The 12,779-nt window shown below is 40.5% G+C and overlaps 1 protein-coding gene across 9 annotated transcripts; it reads right to left on the reverse strand.

The window, feature by feature from the left end:
• Positions 1 to 506: 506 nt before the first annotated feature.
• DNAJC12 (DnaJ heat shock protein family (Hsp40) member C12) lies at positions 507 to 12,556 on the reverse strand. 9 transcript variants are annotated; one of them, XM_032694844.1, is made up of 8 exons: positions 12,451 to 12,556; positions 10,561 to 10,785; positions 9,187 to 9,847; positions 8,579 to 9,021; positions 5,871 to 5,949; positions 3,837 to 4,012; positions 2,572 to 2,770; positions 507 to 833 (listed from the first exon to the last, which is right to left on the reverse strand). In XM_032694844.1, the coding sequence occupies exons 4-8, from the start codon at positions 8,654 to 8,656 to the stop codon at positions 739 to 741; spliced, it is 627 nt and encodes a 208-aa protein (XP_032550735.1). In that variant the 5' UTR covers positions 8,657 to 9,021; positions 9,187 to 9,847; positions 10,561 to 10,785; positions 12,451 to 12,556; the 3' UTR covers positions 507 to 738. The 9 variants fall into 9 exon arrangements, with proteins under 9 accessions (XP_032550735.1, XP_032550737.1, XP_032550738.1 ...); XM_032694846.1 differs by lacking the exon at positions 10,561 to 10,785 and having other exon boundaries at positions 9,187 to 9,267; positions 12,451 to 12,541; XM_032694847.1 differs by lacking the exon at positions 12,451 to 12,556 and having other exon boundaries at positions 8,579 to 8,696; positions 10,561 to 12,414.
• Between the last annotated feature and the right edge of the window lie 223 nt (positions 12,557 to 12,779).

Here is a 12,779-nt window from a genome sequence, read left to right on the forward strand (position 1 = left end):
AGGAGGATCAGTTGTCCACCAATAAATCTTAATCAAAAAACATTGCTACCTGGACAAGTAAAGTTTTGGAACGGCCTTCCAAAATAAATAGCTGGTGCAAATAGCTGTACTCGTGAGGGTAGAAAGTAAGAGATTTTTTAGGAGTGTTTGATCTATCACAGTGACCTTCTTGGATAATAAGAGCCTTCTTTTTTCATCTCAATCATACGATCACAATTCTCCAACAAGTTAAGTTTGTGATGCCTGCATTATAAATCACTGCAGTGAGTACAATGCCATGGAGAAGTGAACCAGAGCACAGAGTTCAGAAATAAGCACAGTTTTGTTTACAGTTCATTGTCAAAGAGCTTTAGGATGGTCATCTCTGAATAGAATGATACCCTGGAGTCCAACACTGGCTTTTGGTTCTACTGAGAGTATGTTCTTTATAACATCACAGCACTCAGAGAAATAGTAACCACTACACAGTACTTCAGAATACAAGAAACAACATATAAGATACTAGATAACGTCACAAAATCATTTCATGTTAATACTGAAAAGGCTTTTCTTGTTAAACAAAAAGACCTCCACCTGCAATGCTCACAGCACGTGTGTTAAATCAGTATTTAGACATTGACTGGAACAACGTTCACGTTACAATGAGTGAATACAAAACACAAATAACTTATAACTGCTGACAAAAAAAAATACTGCACTGTCGAACACGTGATCTCATGCTCTGGTATATTTTGCATTTTAGATCTCATAGTTTCTGAATTTCCTCAGGAGGTCTGATGGGGCATCACCTGACCAGCGGAAACGCAAGTGCCAGTAATTTCCCTCTGAAAATCCTGAGAAAGAAAAAGAGAAAGGCAAGTAAGTTATTATAAATTAAGTATAAAATTAAGTTGTCTGAAATAATACTTGATAGTCTTCACCAAAAAAAAAAAAATAAAAAATTGGTCACTTCCAGTGCTCCTGACCAGCAGGGTCAGGATTCTTGACATGTTTGAACAAGAACTCAAGCACCAAACTTCAAGGTATAGATCAGCTGGGAAGAGTCCAAAAGAGAACAGCAAGAACAACAGCAGTCTACAAAAGAGGATTCCCAAAATTAAACTGAACCAATTGCATTGGTTTAATCTAAAGAAGAAGAGACAGATGGTGACAAGATAAATCTGTCAGTTAATACTAAAATGTGATTTTCTTATATCAAGAAAATTAAACCTATTAGCAGAATTAGTGTTAAAATCTCTTATTCAGACTGAAAGAGCTACATTGAGTTATGGTCTGAAATTTGTACAGACCAGCAGACAGGAACTGAAAATATCACAGTTTAAAAGTGGAATCCAATGTAGCAATTTTTCCTGGATCAAAACAAAAGCATTATCAACATTCTAACATTAAGTATAAACACTGAAGTACATATAGGCCCTCTCAAATAAATATATTATAATATCAACATTTATTAATGTAAATATATGCCTACTGGATAAATTAAGTAGGTGCTTGATGGGTTTGATATTTTTCCCATTCAAATATCTGGAAATTAAATTAAAACTTAAAAAAAAACCACAACAACCCTGAGAAAGAAGATGCCTGCAAAGAAAATTCACCACTACAAGAAACAGGATGATTTTTTCTTTACTTCAAAATGTTACTGTTCTACAAGGGATACAGTGATGATTTAATTACCAAAAAAGGGCAAATAGTGCAAAGTTATAGAGCATAATTTTTCAATATCAAGTTTTCAGTCAGGCCTAACATACATTTGTTTGTATAATTTTCTCATCTACTTTCTGCATTCCACAAATGGTTGGGATTGCTATCCTCACAGCTGAACTTAATTTCCCATTTGATCAAACTGGGAAAAAAAAAATTACAGGACTTTGTTTAATAATAGTTCTCTGATAATATAAACCTAAGATTATGAAACTCCTGAAGGATCAGGCAGAACAGAGGGTGGCTGTTGTGGTAAGTAAACTTTGATCAGGCACACTGACCTAAACAACAGACAGAAGTACTGACTGGGTAGGTGACACTTTTGAAATACACATTTATTCTGGTTGCATGCACTGTTTTAAACCTGTTTGAATACAAAAGAAGCCTTCAAGTCTCAAATTTTAGACTTCATTAACTCATCAGATGCAAACTGCTCAAAAGGAATAACTACTGGATAGAAAACAAAACCTAAATATTTTACTCAATAGTTTTAAAAGTTATTTTTTTAAAGAGTCACTGAAAATAAAAGCCTTTTTTTAAATTTTTCCTTTTCATAAAGCAGCAAAACTAAACTTTCCATTTTGGTTAAAGCTCTTTTTTTCTTCTTCCTCTTCAGTTTTCTGGCTTTACTAGAAAACAAGCAAGGAAACACGGGGTAAGGAAGAAGAAAGCTCTGAAAACTTCAGAATTAAATAAATAGTAAAAAACATAAACCCCTAAACAAAACTCCAACCCCAAATCATGATAAAAAAACCTTCCAGTTAAACATATTATTCTGAAGGAGAATTGCTCATGCCTGATTAAAAGCCCCCATTTCAGGCCAATCCCTGGAAACTGCAATTTTCTGTAACTGCTGTTTTCACTTACTTGGGGAGTCTGGATTCTTCGAAGACTGTGGTTTCACATCAGGAATTGCAACATCATCTTGCTCTCTGTTCCCTCCCAACAATCCATCTTCATTGTTTTCCGTCTGTTGGGTCCAAATCTCATTAGTTATGTTGGTATTACTGAAGTCAGGAGCCTCCAGCATTTGGTCCTTCTTACTTTGGACAGCCCAGTGCATTGACTAAAGGAATGCAAAAGTAACAAGTAACTAATTCCTGTGCTGTAAAAAAGAAGTAATGAACTTTTCTTTCTTATATTGTTGTAATTAATGGTTAAACAAAGCACATAGTAAGAGAAGCTTGCAGGTGAATGGACAGGGGAAAGCATGGTTACATGTCACAGCATTGGAGAGGACAGTTTATGTCACATGGGGATGAAGAACAAATGCATCAGATAATCCTAAGGACCTTTCTTCCAGTTTCTTCTGCCAGGAATTCAGACACAAAATTTTTTAAGAGGGCTTGAGTGACTTCAGAAATGTTCTTCTTCAAAGCTGAACTGAACTCAGTTACATGGCACACTAACAGCAAACACTGAAGCTCAGGCATAAAGCTTTAGTTGAAGAGGCTCAAACTTCTCTCCTAAGCAGAACTGAGATGGGCAGAATTGACCAAGGGAACTTTTATTCACCTGCCTTAAAATATGACTATATAGACTTGTAACTATCATTCACTCTAATAAGGCAGAAAAAAAAAATCAAATATTATGGAATTAAGATCTGCTAGGAACACACCAGCAAAATTATGAGGGAAAACAACCCTCAGAACATCTGCCTCTGTCACAAGTCATCCCACTAGCCCAGCAGAGTCCCTCCAAAGCCCTGTGTGAAGCTCAGGGTTTAAAGGAACCTATCTTCTGGATTTTTCAATGAGCTTTTTCTTTAATCAGATTGCATGAAAACCTATCTGATAAGCAATATGCCAAAAGAGAATATATTATAAAAAGGTCCCAGCTTTAATCTAACTTTGAAAAGAAATAAAAGTTTCCCACAAAAACAAGGCATGCTGAAGCCTTTGGAAACAGCCCTCAAGTTACTTAAACTTCCTGTAACACACACACAAAAGCAGCAACTTGATAAATTCACTCTAAAACTACTGGCCTAAAGCTCTTTTGCGAACGGGCTTCTATAGCCCTGCAATTTTTCCTGCACATCCACAGTGCAGGAATCACTCCGTGCCATTCCCATCCCCGAGCCCCACCACTGCTGGAACTCGTCCCTCACTCACTTTTGTCTGACCCAGCCCTACCCTCCCTTCCTCCTGAAGGCCCAACTTAGCACCAACCGTTTTCACCGAGCTGCTCAGGGCCTCCCACTGCTGGAAGGGGATGGTGATGTGGCTTCGCCGCCAGTAATCGTAGCGCGCCCGGCTCTCTTCGTTAGTGAGAATCTCCTTAGCTTGCTGCAGCTTCTGGAAACTCTCCACTAGAACACAAACCAAAAGGATGCTAAAGCCTGTATTTGTTTGCAAAGCACTGAATTCAGATGCCAACAACGGCCCAGAGCAAACAGAACAGAGGAGGCAGAAGGAGAAGCCAGTCAACGAGGGATGTGGTTGTTCTGCTCCCAGCTGGCACAGCTGTAGCTGGTGTTGGGAACACCTTTGGTGGACAGCTGATACCCTTTCAAATGAGGAATAAAATGCTGCTTAGTCTATTGGCTTCAAAAGCTCCTAAATTTAAGCTGAGAGAACCTTATAGAGTACACAGGCAAAAGGCACAAGTCAGCCCTTGCAGACAACCTTAAAAAGGGAAACTAAAGCAACACTCCTTAGAAGGAACACACTTGGATCTACAGAAGCAAGGATGTCAGAGAAAGGTACATCACCAGGAAAACATGAAAAGGGGAAAAACAGACAAGCAGACATTGACAAGCAAGAAGAATAATCTAAAGATAGTTCAAATTAATTAACTTGTGCATTTTGTTAGGTGTGCCCTCTCTATATATGCTAAAATGTCATCCTGAATACCAGACTGTATGAATGAGAGCTCTCCTTCTTCCCTACAGGGTCATTTCTCATGAAACGGTTACTAAGGATGCAGCTGCATGTTACTATTTGTAGAAGGGTTATAAAGATTTAGACCTTATCTATGACTCACCTATTTACAGTGATCTATTATTCATTTATTCCAGTCTACAAATTAGAGAGATTTCTTTTGAAATACACTATGCCCAAACACTAATCAAAATTGGTAACTACAAATCAAACAAGAGACAACAGGTTGAGGGGCCAGTTCTATTAGGTTTCCTTATAGTGTTACTAGTTTTCAACAAAAAAAGGTCTATTTTAATTACTCTTTATTGAGCTTTAAGCCAATGAAATAAAAACCATAAAGTTTCACCAGTAGCATAAAAAGGTATTTAAAGTAAATACTGCATGTTCAGTTAAATAGAGCATAAAACATTTCTTCTTGACAAACAAAGCTAGTTTGATATTTGGCACTTGGCCTCCCTTTTTTGAGCTACTTAGTTTCAATTGATTAGGAGGGAGAGATAGGACACAGACTGGGGGTACACAAATAGAAAAGGACACTGGAATAGTCTCATCTCCCTGCTGCAGTAGCCAGAATTTTCTGCAGGCAAACTTGATTCCATTGGTTTCATTGGTACTTGTGCTACCATTTTGAATAAATATTAGTGATCAGGTTACTGTTCATAGGTGGTAGATTGTCTGTCAAACAGCAAATCTCAGGGGGTCTCAAAGTCAAAATGCCACCTATTTTACTTTTTAAACACCCCTCCTCGCCTGTGAACTCACTAAGGAAAGGAAAGCCCTGCTTTATAGTTTATAGTTAAACTAATAGGAAGAATCCAAAGAAAAAGTTCTGTGTGTTATTTAAAATGAGAAGCATATTAAATTATTCCACAACCAAATTTTGGTGGGGGATCAAAATCATAATCAGAACATAAGAATACAAACTCCTCAGATGTGGGTGAGCACTGACCAGACCTGTCTGTGGTTATGAATGGGTAAGACTGGATCCAAATAACTCAGGTGCTGCTTAGTCCTCACAGCTCAGGTCCCTGCTCTTGGGGGAAAAACAAGCCTTGGGGAAAAAAAAAATCCTAGAAAACAAAAAAATCCAACGTGTCTTCCTGCACTATCACCTAGATGTGTGCAAGTCTTAGAAAAGAATATTAAAAGCTTACTATTTAAGTAGAATATGCTCAATACACATGATGATTAAAATATATTGAGGGGAAGGAATATTTAACAAAGTTTTAAGGCTGAATTTAGTACCTTGGACATGTTAATTGTTTTTAAACAGGATATAATACATACCTGCTTTGGGATTTCCAGGATGCTTGTCAGGATGACATTCAAGGGCTTTAATCTTATATTCTGCAAGAATTTGTTCAACCTAAACAGAATATTGAGACTTAAAGTAGTTAAATAGGTAGACACAGAAAAGGTTTTCAAATCTGATTTTTGAAAGGGGCTGGGAAAATTAACTAAGAATGCTGAAAGATTTTGTCCTATTTATTTTTACAACCTTTAGTACAAGCAAAGTAGGTAACAACAACCATCTGCAAGTGACATTGCTTACTTAATTTTATTTTCCATGCACTCAGTCTTCTTTTTATGAAGCTCAGTCATCCAATATGGCAAGTTGGCTCTAAGAAAAATGTGTAAAGGCATTTGACCACCCAGGCAAAATGCCTCACTTCAGCTGCTCTTTACTTTGTTTAATCAACTCTAACTCTTTCTGTATTTCTGAAGATCAAACTGTGGGATTAGGTGGCTTTCTCCATATCCTTTTCACAGGAAATTCAGCCAGTACCACGTGGCTTTTCCATCTTGGATACCCCATTGCTAGATAACCAGCAGTTCACATTCTTTCTGTCAAGTTAATTTTCTGTGCAAAAAGGTTGGCTTGGAATAGATTTATAATCAATATTAGCACATTTATTAATGAATTACAAGTTCCCACGCAGTTTGTAGTACCATAAAATATCACAACCACTGGAAAAACAAAGACATAACAACAGTTAACAAAATACAGGAAACCGCTGGAGTAGACATCAGCTTAGATTTTCAAATGTTTAGTGCTTTTCCAAGTATCTTTCTGCTTATTATAATGCAGAAGCCAAACCTCTTTATATCTTTCCAGTACAGCTTAAGCTTTCACAACAATTCACCCTGAGGTATCAATTAGTTACTATTCTTTCCCATACAAGAAAGGCTGTTTATATAAATTCCTCATCCTTCAAACCATGAGAGCCACATACAATTTAAATTATTTATTTCAAAATTAAGGCTCATAACATTTTTCCTATAGAATAAAATCACAGTTCGCTCAACTAGCTGGCCAGATTTTGTTGGCATATGCTGGGAAAAAATGTGGTCTACGGTGGTATCTTAAGAATTCTACATTTTCCCTCTTCTCAGTAGCTTCTTCTGAAGGAGCAGATGTAATGTGGTGTATTTCCAGTCAGTACAACACTTAAAAACACATATATGAAACAGAGAACTTGATGAAGCTGGTTACTGTATAGCCAGCTACCATCTCAAAAGTTACTTAAAGGGAAACTTCGCAGTTAAAATCTGTATAGTAGCAGAGGAAGTCTGTGCTGCTACAAATACTTGACTGCATGTACAAAGGAGCGTGGCTGCAAAACACTTGTAACGCTCCAAATTTCTGTTAGACCTCAGCAGTGCTGTGCAGCATCCTGAGGGGAGCTGTGACCTCACCATGGCAAAAACAAGGCAGCAACATCTGCTGCTTCTCTCAACAAACAGTACTTGACAGCTTGTTCTTCAGGGCCCACCAGCATTTATTCCAGCTTTTTAATTTCATTTTAAGCAACTTGAAAAATCGTTATCAGATGTACTTGAACTGCTCGTTAATTGCTAAGACCTTAAGGAATTGGTGTGAGGTAGAAAATGAGAAACAGCATCTGCGAAACAAGCCTGCACGGAGATCTGAGCACTGCCCTCTGCTGGGATCCCTTCTGGGACTTTCCTCAGGAAAAGCTTTACATTTCCTTCTGAGACACAACGATGTCTCCTCTTGATCTTTACATTTGACCACTAGGACAGGTGAGAGACTAAATTTGCTGGGCAAAATACAGCTTTTACCCCCACTGAATACATCTCTCATTACAGCAGAGTAATCAAAGCTCCTTTTCCAAAACAGAAAGACAATTCCAGTTAATGTAACAGTTAGATTTAAAAAAAAAAAAATTAAAAAATCAGCATACCAGACTTCCAAAGAAATGTTATACAGACACCTTTAGAATGAAGCACACTTGTTTTAGCTACAAATCACTCAACAATTGCTTAGCTAGATGTCTCATTATAAAGAACGTATCTGCTACCGAAACCAATTAGTAAAGCTGGTATTTTAATGTCATTAAAAATAGCACTTAAAACCAGTAATATGATGAACAAAAAAGAGATTTTGTTTTTGAAACTAATTAGTAAAGCTGGTATTTTAATGTCATTAAAAATAGCACTTAAAGCCAGTAATATGATGAACAAAAAAGAGATATTGTTTTTGTTTTTCCTCCGAACCAATGAATACAGTTTAAAAAACCTGAAATATGAACAGGGCCTGAGAAACTCAGCAGCGTTATCAGTGCCCTATAGCTATATAAACATTCATCATGTTAGAACAATATAAATAGCTTCTTTTCATTTTTCAAAACCGGTAACATATTCCAAAACATTATTTGGATGCTGTCACATGTATGCAGTTGACTCGTGATTCGTAACCACACCACTCGTTGATCTACACTAATAAATAAACCATTATTTCGGCTGTATCCGTAGCACACTCCTGTTCTACAGGGCATTTTTAACCTAAGCCTCATTCTGGGCTCTTCACGTCGGTGCACACATCAGAAAACCGAGCTTTCCAAGGGAGATGCTACAAGTGGCAAGAAAGAAGGTTCACCAGGCATTTCAGACAGTCCTGCCCGCAAGTCCCCCGCGGACAGCCGAGCACATCCAAACTGTGATTAACCGGGGGGGCGAGGGAAGGTTCTTACCGTCGAGAGCTCGTCGCATCCCAGCAAGTTGTAGTAATCCTCCAAATCCTCCGCGCTGCAGTTCAGAATCGCATCCATCGGCACTACTCCCGCGGGCTTTTTCCAGCCGGCACAGAGGTTGTAGAACACAATATCAATTCAGAGCTCACACAGGACTTTAAATCAGCCCAGGGCAACAGGCAGCTCCCACGCCGCTCTCCAGCTCTCTCCGGCGCTTTGGAGCGCTGGCAGCTGACACGCAGGGATCGCAGGAGTTGTCGGCTGCCATTGGTCCCTGCAGGATGCCAACCCTCCTGCACAACCCTGCTCCCAGCAATGCTCCCTGGGATTTGTAGTTGCCAGAGTCACTTCAACGCTAAACTGAGGATCCCGCCCAGACCAGAGTTCTGGGCACTGACCGAATCCCGGCCGAGATTCCGCTCACGCCAGTACCTGTGCGGCCACTGCAAACCATGCACAGGCTTAAAGGCTTCCTGAGCCTACTCAAATACATCTGCTGCTCGATTTTTAATTGCAACTTTTGCCACAGTTTTTGACAAGGGGATTAAATGGGTAATTATAGAAAAGAGTAAGGAATACATCCAAAACAATGATTATAGGGTACTGACCTTGCCAAAGTCTGTCAGTCACCTCAACAAAAATGGGGCAATCGACTCTCCACGGCTTCCTCAGGTACATACACACCACTCCTCAAAACCAAACAGCTCCTGTGTATCAGTCATGTATCTGACAAAAAAATAAACTATCCAAAGGCATTATACTATTATCAAATTAAATAGGGACTCTTCCTCATGCTAAATTACTTTCAAATTGTGTGTTGAAGGTCTGTACTGCCTGCAAACATGTTCCTTGTAAAACTCATTTTACACTGAAGTGAAACACCTTCAATTTTGAACTATGATTAGTGACCAAGGCCTCAGCCCAGCAAAGACTACAGACACAACTGGTGTCTTCCATGATCTGTTATTTCAGAAGATTACTTCCCAGGTGTAATACTAACCATGTGCTGAAGCATTTCCTCCGGAGTCTCAGGAGCTCTGTTTATACTTTTCCCATCCTTGCAGGAGCTTTGTAATCCAAGATGCTTCATGTCATTAAATATTGCTGATTGTTTAAACTAATACTTAAAACAGATGCCTTCAGTAGGTACACAATTCTAGATGCAGTGACTTTGTAGGACAGTCTGTGCAACAGAACAGATCCCCAGGGTGTGACCAAGGCTGGGACAGGTATGTGTGAATCAGTGAAGGACCCAGTGGCCATTCAGAGCTGTTTATCAATAACAAATATATAATTTTTGCATTTACAAGTGCTTTACTTTATTATCTACATTATTACTGTTCTGCAATGACATTTATTATTAGTCTTCCACTGCTTTCTCTTCAAGGTTGTATTGTCTCAAGTTTTATAGTTTTACTGGATGTTCAGATAGCTTACTGAGATTACAAACTATATAAAGTACATGAAAACAAGCAATAATATTAAAAGACAAAGCACAAGCCTCGATGAAAACATTTAAATCTGTTAGAAAGTTCTATCATCATATTTCTCTGAGTGGAAAAAAATGACAGAAATGCTTTTTCAACTTGAAGTGGAAGAACTAGCAGTTACAAATCTGTCTCCCCCCATTAAATTAAATTCATAACTTAATAATAAATCAGAAAAGTATAGAAAATAAATTAAAGCCTTTCAGCAAGAGAATATGTAAATATTTAAATAGAATGTACTTTGGGGAGGACAAAAAACAAACAGCTGTCCCTCCTCCCAACAGCATTCCTGACATCCCTTCCAAGTATTCCTTGCATATTTGCCAAAGGTGAAAGGGAACGCTCTTTAACCCTTTTCCAGTCCAGCTTTCAGGGGCTATTTTTGTGGAGCTGCAGGCTCCAAGAGCTGGATTCCAGTGACGAACCCCCAAGACTTGGAAGTTGCTCGTTCCCGGGGAATGTGCTCGCTGAAGCCCTGGTCCCGTCTGTACTCACCTGCTGAGGCCAAACAAACAAGGGCTTTGATCCAAACTGCAGCAGTGCCCACAGCTGTGCCCCTGCCCCCTGGACACCCCCAGGCCTTGGGGCACAAAGGGCCTGAAGGTTTGTGTACGGAGGACACAAAACACTGACACCGAATATCAACTCAGCCTTCTACTGCTCCTCCTGACTTCAGTGGGGCAACTCCCACAGCATCATCAAAAAGGAGAACAGGAGAACCTGTACATAATACACAGGAAAAAAACCCAAAGATTAGCCCCAGGACATAAAGTTTATTTGAAATGGAATCACAGCACAGGACATGGCACATATTATTGCCAGCACACGCTGTGGTTAGTGTTGCTCAGGAGGTACAAACAGTTCTGGAAGTGAGGAAATCTCGCATTTGTTCTCTGTACCCAACCACCAACAAACCACATCTATTCAGTCCTAGCACAGACCAACAGTTTTGCTTGTTTAGAGCCAAGTGTGAAACTAAATTCTGGTTCAGTATAACAGGATGTTTACCAACACCTTGTAAAAGTCACAAATGGCCCTTTAAATAAAGCAGCAAGATCTGGAAATCTATTTGAATTTATTCCTCTAAATACACCAGATCTTCCAGGACCACTTCTTCTCAACTGACTTCAGTGGTTTTGCTTCCTCAGGGCAGAGTGCACATTTACAAGTTCAAGGCACAATATAACTCATTTGAGCTTTGCATTTCATGCTCCATTCCCGTCCCCACACAAGCTCAGAGAAATAGAAATAAAAGAGGACCCAAGCACTGCCAAACAGACTTCCCAAACTAAGGGTAACTACTGCAACACATTATTACTGTGATAAATGTCTGCAATATCAGAGGCAGCTTTAGGATCCTCAAGTCTCCTCCCTCTCCAATATCTTCAGATGCTATATCTACATCACTTACAGATTTTCTTCCTTAGAACGCAGTCTTCACATAAATAACCACCAAAACAAGAATATTAAAGCCCCACCTCTCCTTTATATGCTGACAAAACCACCTTGCATGTGCTTCTTAAGAAATCTGATTCCTGCCTCAGCTTCAGTAAGGAAAAAGAATGCTTGCATATAAATTTGAACAGAATAATAAAAACTATCTGATTCACATCTGGTTTCTCAGCAGCTTGTTTTGAGACAGTGTGGAAAATGGCAGGTACGTATTTTTCAGGGTTGTTAATACCTGAAAGAACCACACAAAAAAAATAATTCCCTCTCCTACAAATACATAGACCACCCATAAAGTCAGTTATCTATAAAATAATCCCTTTCAAAGCCAAAACCCAAGTGACAACAATCTCAAACCAAATCTTTTAAAAGCTGTCAGCTATCAAGGCCTGAAAGGAGAAAATTCTACCTGTGTAATCTGGGTCTTGTCATTAAACCTAGGGATTCCACTGTACTAAATTCACTAAAACTCTTCTGCAAACAGCTTGTGATGTTGAGCAGCAACATTAAAAAAAACACTTAAATCTGTAACCGAGTTGCCTCCAGCCCAGACCCAGGGGCAGAAAGCAGCGCTACACCACGGAAAGCCCAGGCGCGGTACCTCCGTGTTTGCCACGCGGTGACGGCCCCACTTCGGCATCGCGGCAGGGCACCAAGGACCGCCCCTGCAAACCATGAAACGAAAGAGATCGCTAGAAAAACCAGCGGGCACCACAGAGACCAGCACCCCTCCAGGGCACGTGGGAACGAATGAACTTGGGGCTGCTATTACAGCAAGTCCAGGAGCCCTTGTTCAGACGGGGGCTGACCCCACAGAAGGCTCCTGCAGCTCGGGAGCACCGCGGTACAGAATCCCAGAAGACAGGGGACTAAGGTGTTATCCCAGAGGACAGAGGGCTAAAGTGTTGTGTTATCCCAGAAGATAAGGGGCAGTACCTTCGAGCACGCCGACCGTGAGCCCGAGGTGCCGGCGCACACCGTCCCCGGGCAGGCACACGGCACGGACGGCAGGGAGAAGCAGGGAGAAGCAGGGGGAGGCAGGCAACGGCAGGGGTAGGTAGGGGGAGGCAGGGAACGGCAAGGGGACGGCAAGGGGCAGCCGGAGCGGCCCCGCGCCGAGCCGTCCTTGGGCGGCCCCTCAGGGCCGCGGTGACAGGAGCGCCTCTGGGGAAGGGGGGAAGCCGCAGGCAGCGCGAGCGCCACGTGACGCCGGCAGCGCGCGCGGTCACGTGCCCCGGTGTGTTGTTTGCCGCGGTCACGTGCTG

Source organism: Chiroxiphia lanceolata, chromosome 8 (assembly GCF_009829145.1).
Source record: "Chiroxiphia lanceolata isolate bChiLan1 chromosome 8, bChiLan1.pri, whole genome shotgun sequence".
NCBI lineage: Eukaryota > Metazoa > Chordata > Aves > Passeriformes > Pipridae > Chiroxiphia > Chiroxiphia lanceolata.

Bases quoted from the DNA above. Each gene is read 5' to 3' on its own strand.
- DNAJC12 (XM_032694844.1), bottom strand. From the start codon at position 8,656: ATGGATGCGATTCTGAACTGCAGCGCGGAGGATTTGGAGGATTACTAC. The intron at 2,771-3,836 runs GTAGGGCTGGGT...GCATTCCTTTAG, and splicing joins GCCTTCAGGAGGAAGGGAGG to TCAATGCACTGGGCTGTCCA. The intron at 834-2,571 runs GTAAGTGAAAAC...TTTCTTTCTCAG, and splicing joins GAAGAATCCAGACTCCCCAA to GATTTTCAGAGGGAAATTAC.